Here is a 22,243-nt window from a genome sequence, read left to right as displayed (position 1 = left end):
ATGCTTTTTAAGCTATAGTTCATTTTATACGAAAAAACCTTCAATTATTCACACATACCTAAAAAGAATTTTTATCCTTCAAAAGAAGGCATTGCATATCATTAAATGGTGTCGTCCTAGAGAACACTGTAAACAAATTTTTAAAGATTTAAGGGGATTAACACTCTCTTCTATGGTCTTGCCTGTGTTTTATCTGTTTATGAGAATGTTGATATGAGAATACTGTGAATGATGTTCACAATTACAATACGAGAGGTAATTTGAATTTAGTTGTTCTCAAGTGCAGATTACATAAAATTTTGGACAGTGACAAAATTCCTGAAAATATTAAGAAAATTAACAATCTGAGGAGTTTAAAACAACTTTTTTTTTAAGCTAGTTATTTAAAAACGTTGTATCAACTATGAGGTTATTTAGCGTCGATGAAATTGGTGATAGCAAGATGGTATTTGGCGAGATGAGGCCAAGGATTTGCCATAGATTACCTGGCATTCACCTTACGGTTGGGGAAAACCTCGGAAAAAACCCAACCAGGTAATCAGCCCAAGCGCAACTTCAGATCGGCAGGCAAGCGCCTTAACCGACTGAGCCACGCCGGTGGCTTTAAAAAATTAAAACACTTTTTTTGTTAAATAAAAACTTTTATAGTGTTCATGATTACTTGGACTATTCAACTTATAAGATGAATTTTCGATATTGGCCAATAACATTTCAGAACCTCCTTAATATCAATTAATCATAGTTGTGTTTCTTGATAAGATGCTTTGTAAGGAAGAGTCTTATCTGGTAAGACGCCTCATACAATACTTCAGTGTCAATCACAGAAAATCAAGAAATGCAAACAAAATTTAACCTTGAAAATTATGTTTTCAATAACTGTAACTTCAAGTAATAAATAAATATCTGTAAAAACTTTTCGTGTTTTTATTCTGTTAATGCAACATTTCAGCTTATCTTATGTTTGAAGTTAAGTATTGTTGTTTCGTATTTCTGCTCTGAGTAGTTGGCAATAGTATTTAGTCTTAGCTTTTAGGCTTTCACGGCCGGTGTCTAATTGGTATGGAGCTTCTGGGCTAAGATACCGTGGTCTACTGGTGTAGATATTACTACTGCGGCAGGCATCTTCAGTCTTCTGCTAGGGGTACCTGTGGCAAATGATACCCTGACTGTTTGCGTGTCCTAATTTATAGAGCCGGTGATTGACCTTGGTGTTCCATTGTCAAAGCGGTCCGCACCTGTTGGATCTCAGTGGCCTTGGATTGGTCATGGCATTCCATTGTCGTGGTGGTCCGCACCTGCTGGATCTCGGTGGCCTTGGATTGGTCATGGCATTCCATGGCACCTGCTGGATCTCGGTGACCTTGGACTGGTCGTTGTGTTCCGTTGTCGCGGCAGTCAGCACCTGCTGAATCTCAGTGGCCTTGGGCTGGTAGTGGCATACCGTTGTCGTGGCAGTCTGCACTCATTGGATCTCAGTGGCCTTGGACTGATCGTTGTGTTCCGTTGTCGCAGCGGTCTGCACTCGTTGGATCTCGGTGGCCTTGAACTGGTCGTTGTGTTCCGTTGTCGTGGCAGTCCGCACTCGTGGACTTCAGCGACTGCCCCTAGATCTAGGATACCTCACCACTGAAGATTTCTGCTGCAGTAGTAGACAAAACATCTGGTAATATCTACACTAGTAGACTACGGTATCTTAGCCCGAAAGCTCCATATCAAATAGTATTTAGTATGCTGTGATAGATATCAGTTTGTTTTAGAACTTCATTACAAGGAAACATAACAATGTTTTATTGCTGTGTTTTATAATAATTATCATCATTTACATAAATAATTCGGTTTTGCAAGTTATTTAATTTTATTCGTTGAATAATCTTATTAAATTGCACTCATGCAATATTACTACAGATAAAGATTTCGTTTGATTCTTTTTACTTGAATATAAATATATATATATTTTTTTATTGGGTTATTTTACGACGCTGTATTAACATCTAGGTTATTTAACGTTTGAATGAAATGAAGGTGATAATGCCAGTGAAATGAGTCCGGGGTCCAGCTCCGAAAGTTACCCAGCATTTGCTCGTATTGGGTTGAGGGAAAACCCTGGAAAAAACCTCAACCAGGTAACTTGCCCCAACCGGGATTCGAACCCGGGCCACCTGGTTTCGCGGCCAGACACGCTGACTGTTACTCCACAGGTGTAGACACTTGAATATTACAAAGTTACTCTATGTTATAGTATACTGTATATGTTGTTACATATTTTCGTCGCGAAAATTTTTCTTTCTGACTTAAACTATTGCAATTTTATTGCTGAATGGTTGTAATAAATATATTATTATTATTACTGTATCCTTTTTCACTTCATCTTTATTCAATTTTATGAATTACCGTATGTTTCTTCTGCAAGAGGTTGCGCCTCATAAAACCAAGCTGATAATTTCACAAACAAACTCACAAAAAAAAAAAGTATTTATTTCCTTCCTTCTTACACGACTACAAGGTAAAATACATTAAGAAACAAGAACCAACAAAGCTAAGCATAATATTGAAGAATATCTTACAACTGTTGACAAAAATGAGTATGAACAACGAAATTTAACCAAGTAGAGAAACTATGTATGTATAGACAAGAGTTCGGTGCTGGGCTGAGGTGAAGAACTATGGAAACAATTGTTGTATTTTATTAATGCAGATATAATTTCCCTACAGCCATATTAATTTACAATATTAACATTATTTTGCAACAACAAAGCAACACTTCAATAATAATTTAATTATATGATTACATAAAGAACATATTTGAAAATATTTTTGTAACTCTTGGGTTAACAATTTCTTACAACACATGTTGTTTGACATCCAACATCAACCACTGTTTCAGTTCTTCCCCATGGCAAGGAATGTGAACAAGTTTAGCAGACAACATTGTTGACGAAATTTCGATAGTTCATTAGTGGAAACAAACTGGAAAATAGGAAGAATAGTTATCTATGTGTTACATAAGAAGAAGATTCACTCCTTATAAAAATTATAATATTTACAAACACTAACACGGAGTTTCAATTTCTAAGGCACCCAATAACTATTTTAATGTTTCTAGGTTATGAAATCAACAGTTTTACTTCTGGGTATCTTTTGTAAATGTATTATATTTTAGGCCAATGGCAAATGGTCGAGTGTCCGCTGAAGTGAATAAATAAAAATAAAAATGTTAACAGTTCAATACAGAGGACTGAGATTTTTATCACATTCAGAAGTCACCTTGTCAAACTGAGAGTACAGAAATCGTCTGATATCAGGAAGATGAATAAGAAATTAGGTGTTTTTCTACAATATCTTGCCCACAAAAATACTGTAAATTAAAAATTTGTTACTCATTATTAGGATTACTTTCGTATCAGACACATTCTTATTTTTTTCGAATTGTGTTCTTTAAAAGAAAGATCACCAAATGAATAAGAGTCATCAACTAAATTGTGAAGTTGTTTCTAATAACAATAATACAGGGTGAATATAAAGTCTTTGCCTGATTATGATTAATTATATCTCAACATCTACGATAGATAGACAAATAAAGCCTGTGGCATTAAGTTGTCCAATATATCGAGTTATTTTTGTGTGATACAGGTACTGTAATTTAGGAGTGCTGCTGTCACAATGACGTCTACGCAGGAGAAAGTAAAGTGTGTTTTGTGGTTCCATGAATCACGGTCGCCTATTACAGTTCAGCGACAGTTCTGAAGGGAGTATGGTCGAGATCCACCAGATGTGAGGAGCATCAAACAATGGTATGAAATATTTAAAGAGACTGGCAGTGTTGGTGACAAGACAAGAAGTGGCAGACCTGCAGTGAGTGATGAAACTGTTCATATCGCACATACAGCTTTTCAACACAGTCAACAGAAATCGATGTGTTGTGTCTCCAGAGAAACCGGCATACCTCAGAGCACCATAGTGAAGATTTTACACAAACGGCTGCATTTCCGTCGATTTCTGGACTGGATTCATAGAACCACAAAACACACTGCGCTTTCTCCTGCATAGACGCCATTGTGGCAGCAGCACTCCTAAACTACAGTACCTGTAACACACACAAAAAAACTCGATATATTGGACGACTTAATGCCACAGATTTTATTTGTCTATCTAGCACAGATGTTGAGATATAATTAATCATAATCAGGCAAAGACTTTATATTCACCCTGTATATTCAACACAACTGATTTGCAAGATGGTGAATGATTTCAGTAGCAAATAGCTAAGCAGTGAAAACTACCAAACAAACAACCAACCAACCAACTAACAAACCAACCAACCACTTTTGTTATGATGTGACACATAGGGTGCTCAAGTTACACGAATATTGTTTCAAGCTATTTCAATGGCCCCAACAAGTAGATATACTACTCCTTATTGTTGAAATAGCTCATATTAGTACGCTAATTGTTATCTACTCCAAATACTTTCTTCATTAACTGACGACGAAGTTAGGTCTAACTTCAGAACTATAGAGTAAAAGCCCGAAACAATGTGGATGTCAGGGAACGTACTTCAGACCAGTGTTATATTGAAAGGTGATTTGCAGAGCGACCAATAACAGGATGAAAGAATGGAGAAAAAAAGTCTGCAACATAAAGCACTTCTATACAATTTTATGTCAGCAAACTTGAAATTAAAAAACTTAGCAGTTCTATACTTTCCTCCTATGAAACTTAAAAATAGTTAAACACTGTTTTTAATCATTCAACCTACTGCAGGCCTGAGACTAATTTATTGTAAGTCTGTAAGTGAGGATTTCAAATGGGGTTACATACAATTCTTCTACACCACAAGTACGCTACAGAAAAAATTCTCACGGCAGAAGCAGAACTTCACAAAATTAATATTCACTGAAAAACAGAATGACTTTTTCGGGGGGCATACTTTCCACCATGTTATATCTGAATCTGTCATATATCAATCCACTTTATATCGGGCTTTTACTGTATTTTCAGATATTAATAAGAACGGAAGTACCTAAAAAATCCCTGTCATATATAAAGTACTTATGCTTAGTTAAATGTTCCTGTAGAAGTTTAAAGTGATATAAAAAACTGCTTCAAAAGTTAGTTTCCGTTTTTAAGTTTCCCAAAGGATTTCATTTAAAACGTATATTTGGTGCCTGCTAGAATAATATACATTATAAACAGATATGAGTTGTATAATCATCTTCTTATATACACATAGTTCACTTCTGCTGTAACCTAATGCTCTTGTCTTGCTGGGATACTGGAGCAGCAAAACATTAAGTCAGATGAAAGCATTATTCACAAAATAAAAACTGGATACGTATTAAAAAAGTATGACAGCATATGTTTCCACGAAGAGCAGGTGTAATACTGGTTGAATATTACCTGAACCATTCTATTGTGTCAACAATACTTCACTCTGTTGATTGCTGGTTCATTCACACATCTGAAGAAGGGAGTTTACTGTGCCATCTTTGTTTCCTCTATTTGCCTCAAATACAGATTTGATAACTTCCTTGTCCATATTTGGGAACATCTCTTCTATCTGCAAAACAAAGATATATTTATGTCAATTAAACATTTTATTTAATACATCAGATCATCACTACATTAGGCACTGCAGCCAGAAAGAACAGAAAATATTTCACAAAACTGAAGAGTGTTCACTCAGCACAATACATTAGTGTAGGTAGTGTAAAATAAAGATAGCATGTAATAATCTATACAATATAATATAAATTGGAAAAGTATACAGTTAGGTCTACCACTACTTTCACGGAATAGCTTCCTGGGTCTTCCTAGAGATGAGGTGAGGAGGTGAATGGGTTAAGGTACAGTCACACGTCGCTACTTTTGCAGCACTGCAGTACAAAAAACTGCGCAACTCTCGTACTGCGACATGTGAACAATGGTGCAACCCGAAAAGCAGCGGCTGCCGAACCTGCTGCCCGCTACTTTTCCATGCTGCGCACAGCTTAAAAGTAGCGACGTCTGAACAGGGTTCTCAGGGTTGCAGCCCCAGCATTTCTGATATCGGTTTTGTTGAAACTTTTGCTGTGGTTGCGACCAGTGTTGCCACCCAAATGTGCCAATGATACTTTTATTGTTTGGATATATTTTAATGTTATATGTAATGAAAATAAATTGTTTGTAACAGTTATTAAATGCACAACACAGTCTGAGTACATTTGCTGATGATATAATTCATTTTTTTTTTATTTTCCGTAGCGTAATTCCAAACAGGAGGGTTGCCAACATTGATTATGTGAATATGCTGTTGGTTATCATTTAAGTATATAGGCGTTTTTAAAAGCTTTATAGTAAAAATAATGTCAATTTCTGAATACTAGTTAGGACAGAAAAGCAAATAATAGATAAGTACGCTTTCGCATGAGTTTCTTAATAATGCGAACATAACCACAAAATGTATATTGAGAAGTCAACACGGAGATGGAAATCTGCAGCAAGACTGCGGCTGCAAAAGTAGCGCCTTGTGTGTGAACAGACTCACAAACTCCAGTTGCAACTTTTGCAGCACTCGGGTTGCACAACACGAAAAGTAGCGTGTATCGTGCTACTTTTGGCTTACGTGTACGCAACTTTTGCAGCTGCAGTACAAAAGTTGCGCAGCAAAAGTAGCGACGTGTGACTGTACCTTTAGATACAGCTTCTGTTTTTCTAGTGAGAATTGCATCATATACTGATTTAGAAAATTTTATTTATTTTTTCAATCAATCAGAGTAGTTAATAAGGAATTTTGTTTACTTCTATGAATCTGCTTCCACTGATGGCTGAAATTAACTACAAAATCCTTTAAATTCCTTTCTAAGCATTTTTCTACTCCTTCAGACCATTCCTGTATTCCTATTTTTATTTTCATATAGTTAGTGTTTCTTTTTCCAGAATCTTAGAGTTCAGTTCTTAAAATAGCAGTAACCGTGTGATAACCATTTGCGCACCAACATCTAAAATATAAAATAACTAAATAATTGCAAGAATGTGGAAATAATTTGATAGTTCCGTAAACTATAGATCTTGCATTACATTTTAGCACAATTTAGACCATGATGCGATATGACACAGTATGTTACAAGTTTCGTCAAAGACATTAAATGTGAAATAAATGTTAAGTTTCTGATAGTTCGAGTTTCCATTTCCCCGCGCCTTCCTTCTCGCTAGATGCGCGCACATCCCCCTGACGTGACCAGAATCTTCCAACATGGCGGCACAATATTGTGTTTAATTGAGAGGTATAAAATTTCTTTTTGTTTATTTTGTAAGATATTAAGACACTTTCTGGTAAGATAGTCTGTCATTCCCTTTGATGCTACAATGGGCACTGAAAAATCATGTATTTTCTGCCAGCTTGAAGGTAGGAGAGTAGTTTACAGTATTCAAGTATTTCTATAGTATTGGCATTTGGAATTGCCTGAATGGCAGCTTTAGAATCATTGAGAATGACAGCTTTAGCAAATCTGTATCTCCTCACTGATGCAACATCACGAAATACTCACCTGTTTCAATTCCTGTTCTGAAAGCTGGGGAGGCTGAGCAGGTTGCGCTGGCTGCGCTGGTGGGGCAGTGTACACTGATACTGGTGCATAGGAGGGTCGCATGCCATACATCGGTGTCGGCACCATTACTACAGGCCCCATTGATGGGTACAGGGCATATGATGGTTGGGCAGGTGCCAACTGTAGTAAAAGAGAAAACAATTTATAATAAACCTCAATACTCCACGACATCAAGAAAAGTACAAGGTGTTTTAGATACAGATTCTTCTATAGAACTCACTGACGATTGTTTATACTCGAATAAATCAAAGAGAAATTAATGGAAAATTAAAATACTTTAGTACTGATATTTCTTGTGGTAAGGCTTATGATAAACTTCAAATACTACACTACATCAAAAATATACAAGTGTTCTAGATACAAATTCTTCTATAGAACTCACTGACGATTGTTTATACTCGTATAAATGAAGAGAAATTAATGGAAAATTAAAATACTTTAGTACTGACATTTCTTGTGGTAAGGCTTATGATAAACTTCAAATACTACACTACATAAAAAATATACAAGTGTTCTAGATACAAATTCTCCTATAGAACTCACTGACGATTGTTTATACTCGTATAATAGAAGAGAAATTAATGGAAAATTAAAATACTTTAGTACTGACATTTCTTGTGGTAAGGCTTATGATAAACTTCAAATACTACACTACATCAAAAATATACAAGTGTTCTAGATACAAATTCTTCTATAGAACTCACTGACGATTGTTTATACTCGTATAATAGAAGAGAAATTAATGGAAAATTAAAATACTTTAGTACTGACATTTCTTGTGGTAAGGCTTATGATAAACTTCAAATACTACACTACATCAAAAATATACAAGTGTTCTAGATACAAATTCTCCTATAGAACTCACTGACGATTGTTTATACTCGTATAAATGAAGAGAAATTAATGGAAAATTAAAATACTTTAGTACTGACATTTCTTGTGGTAAGGCTTATGATAAACTTCAAATACTACACTACATCAAAAATATACAAGTGTTCTAGATACAAATTCTTCTATAGAACTCACTGACGATTGTTTATATTAGTATAAATGAAGAGAAATTAATGAAAAATTAAAATACTTTAGTACTGACATTTCTTGTGGTAAAGTTTATAACAAACTTCAAATACTCGCTACATAAAAAATATACAAGTGTTCTAGATACAAATTTTTCTATAGAACTCAATTATGTATAAATCAAAGAGAAATTAACAGAAAATTAAAATATTTTTAGTACAGACATTTCTTGTGGCAAGGCTGTGGGTGGACCTATCAGAGATGTTACGACATACTACACGCCTAAGTTAAATGTGCGTCCGGAAAGAATGTGAATCACCGTTCTCTTTTCCTCTGGCCTTTGTGATCTATGAGTAAATACTAAGCTGATAAAGAGGTGTTTACTGTTTGTGCCAGCGAGTTGTATGAGATAGTGGTGAATACACGTGTATAGGAGGAGCTGGAATTGTTGTACTCATATAAATACTGTGAAAGTGTTAATATTATGCACTGCATTTCTTACACACATTATATATATTACCTCACGCATTGCATTATCTCTTGTAACATAACCTCACTCACAGACAAAACAGTAGGTTGTATACTAACAACTAGAGCAATTAGAGCTACTAGTGCTCGTCTCTTGCATTCAATGGGATGCAGATTTAACTTGGGGGCGTAATATACAGGTCTACTTATCACAGCTGAGTTGAAGTATGTGGTAAACACTAGTCATCATACGCACTAAAGCACATAATCGAACTCCCATATTACACATGTATGAATACACTAATATTTTCTTTATGTATGGCAAATAGTGGTTCAGCCTTTATTAGAAGCTAATCCATGATGGTTGAAGCATGACCTTGGATGCGCTGCAGACGAAAATACATCTACTCTATAAAATTTTCATGTACTGCTGTCCACATAACCTGTGCAAGAGAAGTATGCCATGGTTCAACTATAGTGGAATGGTTTCTAGTGTTGTAATCACAAGAAACAGCTTTATCTTCCATTGCTACCACTCTGTCTCATTCTAGTACTGATGTCATCAGAGTACGAAGCTTTACCTTTAACTTATTTCACATACAGAAAGCGCTCCTCCTGATATTCTAAAATTAACAGCAAGAATGCAAATCTGGCTTTCAGGTAGTAGCTCCCTGTAAAGCAGGTTTGAATAATTTCAAGGAAAAATTGTTCCGGGGCTGGGTATCGAGCCCGGGACCCTTCGTTTAGCACACAAATGCTCTACTGACTGAGCTACCCCAGGAACTATACACGACACCGTGACAATTTTTCTTTTATATCCACACAACTCAAATGGTCTGACAACACACCAGAACTCAACTTTGAGTGCACACAAATTCTGTGTGACTTAAAGCCTGAAAGTCAGATTTGCATAATATATTCGTTACTGGAGGTACATTAGCAGGAAGCCACAATTTAAGTCACACAGAATTTGTGTACACTCAAAGTTGAGTTCTGGCGTGTTGTCAGACCATTTGAGTTATGTGGACATAAAGGAAAAATTGTTATGGTGTCGTGTATAGTTCCTGGGGTAGCTCAGTCAGTAGAGCATTCATGCGCTAAGCGAAGGATCCCGGGATCGAATCCGGCCCCAGAACAATTTTTCCTTGAAATTATTCTAACAGCAAGAAATTCATAAGACACTATTTTAGTTTAAAAAAGGAGACATAAAAGTGTGATAATTAAAATACTGGTATGGAAAAAATAAATTTCTCTTCAGGAGTGCAACCACTGCAAATAAGCTAGATATCAAACACTCTTTATGAAACAAACTTTACTTACGGAGTAACTGAGTACGAGGTTGATCATGCCCTCCATTCCATCACCTTGCTTGCCACTGAGGGGAAACCAATCTTCATGTGTCTCTCCATTCATAACAGCTTGTGAAATAGGAATATGTGCCCATGCAATTAGTTCATCCATTGTGAAGGAGCATTCATCGTAGATTTCAAGATAAATGCTCGTTACTCCTTGGGGCAGAAGGCTAGAACACACATGAATTACATCAGATTGGTTGGTGTTCAATAACAAGCATTTGGCATTGCTGATCTCAGCTTAACTGATTCTCATGTCCAATTTCCACACACTGTAAATGTATGTTAGTATTATCACAAATAGAGGGCTATGGACTAGTGACATTTTGAAGTTATATGTTTTCATTTCTTTTCGATCTGGAGTTCACATAATCATTATTATCAAGTGATAACAATGAAATAATGGTAACCACTAGGTCACTGACGAACAATTAAAATAAACATGTGTAACTGTTATTATAGAGATCACGTAAGTGTAGTTCCTAAGAGTCTGATTTGGACGTCTCTTCAGTGTTGCCAACTAATACCAAATATCACCAAAGAGGGTAAAATCACAATGCTACGTACTGAAATAATAATAATAATAATAATAATAATAATAATAATAATAATAATAATATATGACAAAAGATGTTAAAGCGAGTATAAGTGAGGAAAAAAAAAATAATAAATTTATAATAACAGTAATAATAATAATAATGATATAATATTAACAATACAATGTTTTCTTATTCACCACATCTCATCTTTACGTTGCGAGATGTTTCCTAAATGATTCAATAACTTATGAAATAGTATATTTTTCTCCTAGACTTCTCGCATATTATGTTGGTAATTAGGATTAGTACGATCTAATATTAAAATTTATTTTGTCTGGTAACATGAAGTTCATTGCTTTGACTAAACAATTTACGATTCACGAGACCTAACCTAAAAATGTATGTAGTTTGATCAAGTGAAATGATTAGCACGAATTCCGAAAACAGAACACCACTTTGAAATGTATAGCCTACTTAAAATACTTACAAGCACTTTCTTTCTTGGAGAAGTCGCTACCATTCTATTTCCTCTCTTGGATATTTTAATAAAAATCTAAACACGAAAGAAATTCATTAAAATGTGAAATATATTTCTGTCTATGTTTCATACCAAGTAGGTCTATAAGCTATTTCTTATTTAATTACACTTACTTGAACATAGAGTTGAATTGGAATCACAACGCAACAGAACTGAATTGTGTATTGATATTAATACCTGTATTACTAATTAATTATTAATTCACAGTTTCCTTTACTGCAAACTGAAATTATTGCTGCCAACATAACAGTTAGAAAATAACTGCCAGTTGTAATATTGGTCCAAATTCCAAAAAGAAGTTGGCAAAAAAAATACAACCTAAGAGCTAGAAAATCACAATAATCCACTAGCATAAGTAGTAATAGGGGGAAAATGGTTAGGTTTCACCCTTCAGGTATAAAGTAAGCTGATCCGGACTATAAACAGTTGGCAATGAAGTCATTTATCCTTTTGAATGAAATGAAATGCGCACAATGTGAATAGGATTTGTAGCTTAGTCTTTGCAGAAGTTTGTGAGTGATTCATCCTTTTGCATCCACTTTTTCTCATAGACAGTCCACTGGTTGGGACAAGTTGCCTGATTGGGGTTTTTGCTCAATCCATTAAGAGCAAATGCTGTGTAACTTTCGGTGTTGGACTCTGGGTTCATTTTGCTGTCATTATCACCTTTATTATTATTATTGTTGTTATTATTATTCTTTTGTCATCCAGCTTGCTTTCAAAAAAGTTGAAAGTTGGAATTTATAAAACAGTTATATTACCGGTTGTTCTGTATAGTTGTGAAGTTTGGACTCACTTTGAGAAAGGAACAGAGGTTAAGGGTGTTCGAGAATAAGGTGCTTAGGAAAATTTTCGAGGCTAAGAGGAATGAAGTTACAGAAGAATGGAAAAAGTTACACAATGCAGAACTGCAGACTAGATGGGAGGATAATATTAAAATGGATTTGAAGAAAGTGGGAGATGGTGGTATGGACTGCATTAATCTTGCTCAGGATTGGAATCAATGGCAGTCTTATGTGAGGGCAGCAATGAACTTCTGGGTTCTTTAAAAGCCCTTTGTAAGTATGTAAGTATTATTATTATTATTATTATTATTATTATTATTATTATTATTATTATTATTATTATTATTATTATTATTATTATTAACGCGTTATGTAACTCTGGTTGTGATCAACTTTTTTTAACCCTTTCCAGCACTTTTTGGAATATTTAGAAATGAAAGCTGAAAAAAATGGTCTAAGAAACTAATACATTTAGCATATGACCTCTAACACCACACCTCCCAAAACTGCAAACAGCTAAAGGGGCTTTAATTGGGTTCTATATTGAAGTTTTATATAACTTGTCGATAAAAGTTAAATTTTATTAACATCAGTCGATTATTATATAGTGATCTTACAGCTACTGAATGTCAGCTGAAGTAATTTTAGAGAAAGGTTCTGGAACATGGTTCCAGTGAATTCTGGCTGAAAAATAGCCATAAGCAACTGAATTCAATGTCCCTAAAATCACTTTAAAACATTTAGTTTCTTAATGAAAAGTCCCTTCACAGTAACTATGCATTCATATAAATTAAAACATTTAGTTTCTTAAAGAAAAGTCCCTTCACAGTAACTATGCATTCATATAAATTTACTTCTTTACTTGTACCAATAATTTACTTAAATAGGTCTATGCTTTCAAGTGAAGAGTTTAATCAATGATAATGTGATGATATAAGGGTCACCATTAAAGGTGTGTGAAGCATTCCTTTGCATTGGGCCTCACACTTCAAGTTAAGTAAAAGCAAAAAGCATTTTCACAAAGTCAGAAAAGTGCTTTTGAGAGATTTTAAGTGAGCCCTTCCTTTCTATATCCCTCCTTCTTTCTCTTTCCCCTCTTTATCATCTCCCTCTCAAATTTAGAAAGAGAATGGCCTTGTTTGGTGCATTGCACAAGAGCTCACAAATGCTAACAGTACCCCTGGATAGTATAATTATGAACTGGTAGTCAAACAGTGATTTTTAAGATAGAAATCATAGCCGAATTGCAGTTGAAATCCAGAAAATTTCTCTCTAAACTCAAAGATGCCACTTAAACTTTATTTAGTCCTACTGTAAGTGGTCTCAAAGAAACTCTAAATCTCACAAATGTATGTGAAAATATTGGTATAAATACGAATAGTGATCCACTTGCTACATAAGCCCAGTACTACTAAATCTGTGGCAAACACTCCGACATTTAAGGTAGATAAGAGCTGCAAGCAGGTATTCACTGTCATTATTACTTCACTATCTCTTCACGTTAGCCATTTTAACATTATCTCTGAATAATCTCTTGCAGTCTCAAAAAGAATGATAAGGTTGTGCAGTGAACTGATCATCCTGCATTTTCATGAGTAGCTTAAAACAGAATTAATATTAACTAAGTCTATCTGCTTACACAAATTAGCATTCTGACCACTCTTTTGACTTTGGTACATATTGTTACAATCTACCACTATTTTCAGTACCTAACAATATTTATCATAACTCTCATATCTTATGATTTCTTGATATGAAGTATTTATGAACTCACCACTGTACAACTTTATTCCATCGTGGATTTTTCCCTCCATTGGGATCAGTATGCGTTTCATATACACAATGGCCCACTCTAAGCCTGACATATGGATCCATTCTTGTCATTCCGTAATTCTTCACCAACTTTGCCTGAAATATAATTAAATATTAGTACAATATTGCGACATATTCTTCACCTGACATAATTAGGAACATTAAATCCAGACGTTTGAGATGGGAAGGGCATGTAGCACGTATGGGCGAATCCAGAAATGCATATAGAGTTTTAGTTGGGAGGCCGGAGGGAAAAAGACCTTTGGGGAGACCGAGACGTAGATGGGAAGATAATATTAAAATGGATTTGAGGGAGGTGGGATATGATGATAGAGACTGGATTAATCTTGCTCAGGATAGGGACCAATGGTGGGCTTATGTGAGGGTGGCAATGAACCTCCGGGTTCCTTAAAAGCCAGTAACTTAAGTAAAGTACAATATTGTGATTTCTGTTCAAAATGTGATTTCAATCCAGCACCCCTGGTGTACACAAATCGAGTGACAACACTGCTAGAACCTTCTGCAAGAAGTGAATGCATTTAACAATATGCTTTCTTTCCTGTCAGCTCGCCCAGAGCCAGCTAGACACAGCAAACAGTGGGGCTATAATAGACTCACTATCAGTTAGCAGGCTGCAAAATATTTGCAAGTCTTATCTAAAATCATCCTGTATGTTTGTGTAATAATGATTTAATAAGCTAACACGTTCATTTGATCATTCATAAAATACGCCAAACAAAGACAATCCTATCTTTAATAACCTGCTGGTGGAGGCAGTGGAAAAATCTCTCTGTCTTTGTGACCACGATTTGAAAGAACATAGCAACAGAGATGTACACTTGCTACAGAGAAAAAAGTTGCAAGAGAACTGAATATTGATAAGTAAAAAGTATTACATGTAATTTAAACTGTTAAGTAGTAATTAAAATTAATTAAATTACCTTATTCCATCAATCTGTATGTATCTGTAGGTCGTTACAACAATTTCTAAACAGCAGTATCTTAAAGACAATATATTTTGCCTATTTTCATTCCATTATGTACTATGGAATAATATTTTGGGGAAATTCTGCAGATAGTAAAAATATATTCTTATTACAAAAAAGAGCCATTAGAATAATAGTTGGAGCAAAGGCTAGAGAATCAAGTAGATTATTTTTTAAAAAATTAGAGATTCTAACCTTAACAAATCAATACATATACTCTACAATAAATTTCCTCTTATGTAATAAAGAAAATTTTCCAACTAACTCAGCCATACATAATATAAATACCCGCAGAAGGAATGATTTTCATATGCCATCATCATATTTATCATGCTTTCAAAGGGGAGTACGTTACATGGCGGTAAAAATGTTCAATAGTCTTCCTGAAGACATTAAGAATCATAGCCAAAACCCTGCATTATTTAAGGTAAAACTAAAAAATTACTTAATATCTCACACCTTCTATTCTGTAGATGAATTCTTGACATTTCACAGTACTATGTAAATATTATAATACTATTAAATGGTAAACGTATTACATTGTATAAAATATTATTGTTATTAAGGTATTAATTCTGTACATATTTCATATTTGCATTTTATATGTAATGCATTTTATTGTTAAACGTAAGAATTGGACATGTTCTTTATTCTATGCTATAAAGCAAATGTAAGAATATTATGGAACGAATAAACCTACCTAGCTACCTACCCACCTACCTATCCACCCACCTACCCACCCACCTACCTACCTATCTACCTACCTAAGTAATGGGTTATAAGCCTAGATTACATACTCAAGAAGACGTTTAAATACTATTTAATAATAGAAATACCGAACCTAAAATTTGTATAAAATATACAGACTAACACAGTGCTGAGAGAAAACACTGTTCTTCAGGAGATAACATTCATTAAATTAATCTCGTGGTCTACAAATTGTCTATGAGAAAGTGAACCAGCATCACACTCCAACTAAAATTCTACAAGACAAATATGAGTGTAAATACAAAATTGAGGCTATGGTTTATCAAATTCTTCAGAATGAATTTTAATAAATGTGAGATAAGATAAGAAACTAGTCGCATAAAACTGGTTTCAGAAAACTGGTTTCAGTGTCATAGACTGAATATCCTATTAATAGCTACGGTACTTTTTCTGACAGGTCCAGAATGGTGACTAGTGAAATGAAATTTTTTCGTTGTACAGCAGGTTATACACGATTAGACAGAAAAAGTAGTATCGACAAATTGGAAGAGTTACACATTCGATCTGTTATATAATATATTGACGCATACAGCAACAATTGGAAACAGCATGTCCAAAGAATGGACCGATCCCGTACATCCTGTTAACTTTTGAATTATCGTCCTAAGAGCAGAAGATCACTGGGAAGGTCACTTAAACGCTGGCAAGACACCATAACAAGCCAATGGTCTAAAATGTGAGAGGTTGAAGAAGAAGAAGAAAATAACAACAGGAATTTGGTGGAAAGGCTTTGACTTCTAACCATAGGCCTATGTTATTAATCTGAGCTTGTGCTGACATTTTTAAACAACATTAACATAAAACATAAGATCCCAACAGACTGGCGAAATGCAATTGTTATATCACTTCATAAAATGTGAGATAGAAAAATTCCAAAAAATTATCGAGGAATCAGCACTTTAAACAATTGTTACAAAACATATTCCAAGATACTTAATTTCAAACTACAAACACATTCAGAGAAATTTATGACCGAAACTCAGCATGGATTCAAGAAAGCTGGTTCTTGTATAGACCCAATATTCTGTCTTAAATTACTAATTGAAAAACGAAGAGAATTCAATTTAGAAACTCATATTTTGTTTGTGGATTATGAAAAAGCTTTTGATTGTGTGAAAAGAGAACTTTCGATTAATATAATGAAATAGAAAGGTATACCACTTTCTTTATTAATGCAGTTACCGGTATAGAAATTTAGCTACAATTATAATCAAATACAAATAAAACACAATTCTAAATTATCTCTCAAAATCAAGAGGCCTATAACAGAGGAGTGCATCAAGGATGTTCGTTGTCATCGACATTATTCAATATATATTTACATGATATAATTTAAAAATGGCAAAAAGAAAACCTAATTGGAATTCCAATATCACTCAACAAACAATTCACCACCCTCTTATTTGCAGATGGCCAAGTTCTCATCTCCAATTCTGAAGATAATTTACAAAAATCAATATACAAACTTAACAAAATAATACAACAAGAATATAACTTAACAATCTCGATACAAAAAAACAAAAATAATGGCATTTAAAAGTCAAATACCAGTAAGAAGTAAACCTGTCATAAACAACCAAATCATGGAACAAGTGAATCAATTTAAATATTTAGGTATCATCATTTCACACGAAAATGAATTGGATATACTAAATCTAAATCACAAGTTAAACAACTTTATTAAGATTACCGGTATAATAAATAATATATTTACACCAAAACAAACTTCAACTAAAAGTCGAATAAGATTATACAACGTGTTAGCTCTTCCGACCTTAATATATGATTGTGAGGATTGGACAATCAAGACCAAAAATAAACAACTGGAGCAGAAATGAAATATATGAGTCCATACCTGTAGAGTAACGGTTAACACGTCTGCCCACGAAACCAGGTGGTCCGGGTTCGATTCCCGGTCGGGGCAAGTTACCTGGTTGAGTTTTTTACCGGGGTTTTCCCTCAACCCAATATGAGCAAATGCTGGGTAACTTTTGGTGCTGGACCCCAGACTCGTTTCACCGGCATTATCACCTTCATCTAATTCAGACACTAAATAACCTAAGCTGTTGATGAAGCATCATAAAATAACCTACTAAAAAAATATATATATATATATATATATATATATACACATATGAGAAAAACATTAGGTTATATAGCCTACTGGGATTATTTTAAAAATAATACAGATATTTTAGAAGAATTAGGAGTAGGTATACTCAGTTCTCAACAAAATCAAAAATTATAAATCACGATGGATACAACATGTGAACAGAATGCCACGCAATAGATTACCCATCAGGGACAAGAAACCAAGGAAGACCATTGAAGAGACTCCTCGACATCTGATTTGAGACCGAAACAAGTCAATAGTGGCCAAACTCCCTGAAAGCTACATGATGATGATGTTAAATGTTATGTTTTATTTAACGACACTCGCAACTGCCGAGGTTATATCTGCATCGCCGGTGTGCCAGAATTTGTGCCCCAGGAGTTCTTTTACATGCCAGTAAATCTACTGACATCAGCCTGTCGCATTTAAGCTCACTTAAATGCCATCGACCTGGCCCAGGATCAAACCTGCAACCTCGGACATAGCAGGCCAACGCTATACTAACTGTGCCAACCAGGCTGACTATGATGATGATGATGATGATGATGATGATGATGATGATATGATCTTGTATTAATTGTTACTGCAATTGATATTCACAAGTAACTGCAATGGCACAGAAGAAGCAGGTTTACTCTTCCTTGTGATGTCACGAGTTAGGCATTCTACACTGGCCATGTGTAGAACGTTCTAATTTGATGAAGTGCACGTACAATGCTTGGTGCAACTTGTTGTGTTGTTGTTTAGTCAACTGTCCGAAGACAGGTCTGAATCTCAAAAGGATACTAACATGGCACCACTTATGAGGCAACTAGGCCAGGAGATAATGGAGTAGGGTGGCCAGTTCCTTTCCGCTGATTACCTACATATTACACCAATCAGACTTCAGATGTAGGCCTATACAAACAATTATTCTTCCTCTGACACATATCATCAAGTGAGATGTACTGCCTGATAATAGATGTACATACCAGTCAGAACCTCAATCAGATGTAGGTGCAACTTATAACATCAAATTTCATGAAGAATTAAACAATATTTTATGCACTCTCAGTAGTCCGGCACTCTCGCTAATCTGGCAGCTCTCTGTGCAAGGAATGACCGAATTAACAAGAGTCTACTGTATTACAATATTTAAACCAAAGTTTCAGTGGGAATATTCGGATAATTCGAAATGGAATTTTAACGGTTAGTGAGAATGAATGAGCAGTCAACGGCTTTTCTTACAATTATGCCTATTCTTCTTGTAATTCGGGCAATAATTTAATTCATAGAAATACGCAGGTAAAAGAGGAACTGATCATGTAGAGTATTGCCTGTTATTAACAGATTTGTAAAGTGTAGAGTCTACAAGGAATTCTTATTAAGTAGTTTTAGTAGTATCTATTCCAACCAACAGGCACGTAAAAGAAAATGACAGGATTTCTGGAATTTTTTTACAGAAATAGACTATCTGAAATGTACCTGTTACACTCCTTCCACTTCCAAGTCTCTTATCATTACATGTTGTAAAAAATAAAAGCAAATATGCCTAGATTAAATTCCGAAAAGATTCCATAGGAAGAAAAATTCTCCTTGTTGGCATTACTTCTCTGCTTAAACAGTACCTGTGCCACAGTTATGCTTAGCCTTCCTGAAGCATTGTGGGCGTATGGAACGCCCACCAACTGCTGCTGCAAGGCAAGAGCAGCTTGCTGGTCGGCTGCTTCTTGCTGCTGTTGTGAAGCAGCTGTAATGCGAAGGAAGTCTGGTGGCAGCGTACCCACAAACACCTTTAATAGGATAATGAAAAAATAATTAATTTAAATAAACTATAATTTTCATTGCCTACAATTTAAAAACGTGAAATATATACTCTGTCACTGTAAAACAGCAATTGAAACAATAAAAGGAAAAAAGGGGAAAAAGTCGTATCTCATTTATCTTTCCTGTCATTCATTCCGACATAAAATATGAAACAGAACAGATTCTGAGTTTTCCAGCATGTTCTGTTCTACACTATAGGACTAAGAGTGCAGGGACTGTTTTTTTTCCAAGTTGCCTTTTACAGACTAATGGCATATGCTTAAGTGACGAATTAAAATGTTGTAACATCACACTAGGAGTTAAATATGAGTCATAATTACGTATTATAAACAAAGGAAGCTGTTGAAATGTATACATTAATTTATTTATACTGCATTGATTCAGTCTCACAAAAAAACAGGATTATGGCAAAGACAACGAAGGACAAGCAATATGACACAATAAGTTACTTACAGCTTCTCAATTTACAAGTGAAGCTGTTATAATGATAAACTGATACTTACTCGTTTTCTTCTCTCGGCATTTTTCTCTGCAGCTGATATGTTTGCCATTTTTGATGACAATTCGTTCTTTCCTTACAAAACTAATTAAATAAACATCGATAACCAAACAATCGAGCCTTTCGAAAATTGTTATCGTTGCTAACTTCGCAGTCGTGCTTGCAAACAGTGGCAAATCGAATGTAAAGTTTGAGCGCCAAATTTAAAAATATTAGAGACGAAAATTTCCAAAATTAACAAGGATTATCACAGTCAAAATTAACATTTTCTTATTTTGTTTATAACATTTGGATAAGGTTACGAATTCTAGAAGTCAAGCTCTCGATAAGGAAACATACCGGTATCTATATTGTATTTGAATAAGAGAAAAATGTATTTTTGTGATTAAAAAAAATACAGTATATATATTTTTAACTAATGGCAGCAAGATATAAAGAAAGTCGGTACCTTTGATCATTATGAGTCGAAAACCTTGGAAACAATTGGTGAAGAGAACTACACATATTATACGGAGAGGAAACCTAAGCAAAAAGTGCTGTTTGACAAAGTAAAGGGAACGAGGTCGAGCTCTTCAGCAGAGATAGATTCAGAGTTACCATCTTCAACTTCATTATCGACAGGTTGATTGCGAACTACAAAGACGTGGCTCTGCTTACGAGAAGTTAAGTAAAAAGTCTGATTTTTTTAAGAAGTTTGGAATCTCAAGATGTCCATGACGGAGGACAGAACCTGGAAGCCTTCTTTCTGGGGAATTTAGACGGTACTTTAGAAAACGAGTGTCTACACTTGAGAGCTCATTTGTTGTGAGCTGAAGCTACAGGAGGAAATGGGCTATCGTCACTGGAGCTATACAAATACAACCTGGAAAAAAGCTTTTTGGACATTTATCCAAATGTGGGAATAGCGCTCTGGATGCTGTTGTGTACACCAGGGTTAAATTGTTCGGCAGAACGGTCGTCTTCAGCCCAAAGAGAGTAAAGAATTATTTAAGATCTACTAGAGAACAGAATAGGTTTAATTCACTCTCTGTGCTGTACATAGAGTCGGAAATAATGCAGTCTGTGGACTATAGTGAGGTCATCTGTTTCTTTGCAGAGAAGAAAGTTCGTCACGTGGCAATGTAATCTCGTAATTATAAATGTAAAAACTGTAATGTGTAAAAAAGGTATAGCTGGAAGTTGTCTATTTTATTTCTAACTCTGCTTGTCTATTTTCTAAAGTAAAAGTATATTAAATAAATAAAAAATAAAAGTAAAGTTCGTTTTTTGCTAAAACTGCCTAGGGCTCTCGGTATCTATGTCCGGACCTGCTTGCAGTAAGTTCAAACTATCTGAAACCAAGTTGTGGTCATTGATCCAAATGGCTTTCTTGTTGTGCCTGTAATAATTAAATATCAATATGGAGTCCAGATATCACTATCTTTGTGCAGAAAAACCTTACTGCTGGAATTAAATCGCCTAAAGCTTTGGGGGGGGGGGGTCCTTCGTTTTTACTTGCAAACTTCTTGTTCACGGCTTAAACTTCATTATAGGTTTAAAAAATAGTAGGTAAAAGTAATTTTGGTCATAACAGTGCTCACTTAAGCAAACTATCGGTATGTGTTTTGAGTTCAACCTACTGCTGCAATATTCTTGTCAATCCTGTTTCTATTAACAACCACCAAGTTTGGCTCATTTGTACCAAATTAAGTCGGAGATCACCACTATTAATAGTACTATAATTTCCAAGCACTATGCAATGAGGAAACCAATCGTAGCTTTCCTTAATTAAAAAAATTACAATGTAATACTAGCAGAAAATTAACTGCAGTATATGAAACAGCCAGTTTCAAAGAGCAACAAACGCACCCTATAGGTGCATCTACATGGTTCAACTTTTCTTTCAACTTTCCGCATTTAAGAAATACATGCAAGATTGATCTTTAATATTAATTTATATATATATACATAGTGAAGATGACATTCAAAACGGTG

The 22,243-nt window shown here is 34.9% G+C and overlaps 1 protein-coding gene across 1 annotated transcript; it reads right to left on the bottom strand.

Annotated features, from left to right (window-relative positions):
- Nucleotides 1-311: 311 nt before the first annotated feature.
- LOC138698447 (toll-interacting protein-like) lies at nucleotides 312-20,403 on the bottom strand. The gene is made up of 6 exons (XM_069824378.1): nucleotides 20,274-20,403; nucleotides 19,572-19,736; nucleotides 14,060-14,193; nucleotides 10,392-10,593; nucleotides 7,527-7,706; nucleotides 312-5,557 (listed from the first exon to the last, which is right to left on the bottom strand). The coding sequence occupies exons 1-6, from the start codon at nucleotides 20,319-20,321 to the stop codon at nucleotides 5,447-5,449; spliced, it is 840 nt and encodes a 279-aa protein (XP_069680479.1). The 5' UTR covers nucleotides 20,322-20,403; the 3' UTR covers nucleotides 312-5,446.
- Nucleotides 20,404-22,243: the final 1,840 nt, after the last annotated feature.

The sequence above is a fragment of the Periplaneta americana genome, chromosome 4 (assembly GCF_040183065.1).
Source record: "Periplaneta americana isolate PAMFEO1 chromosome 4, P.americana_PAMFEO1_priV1, whole genome shotgun sequence".
NCBI classification, from domain to species: domain Eukaryota; kingdom Metazoa; phylum Arthropoda; class Insecta; order Blattodea; family Blattidae; genus Periplaneta; species Periplaneta americana.
Note: the sequence above shows the minus strand (reverse complement) of the source record. Positions and strands in the feature narration are given on the sequence as shown.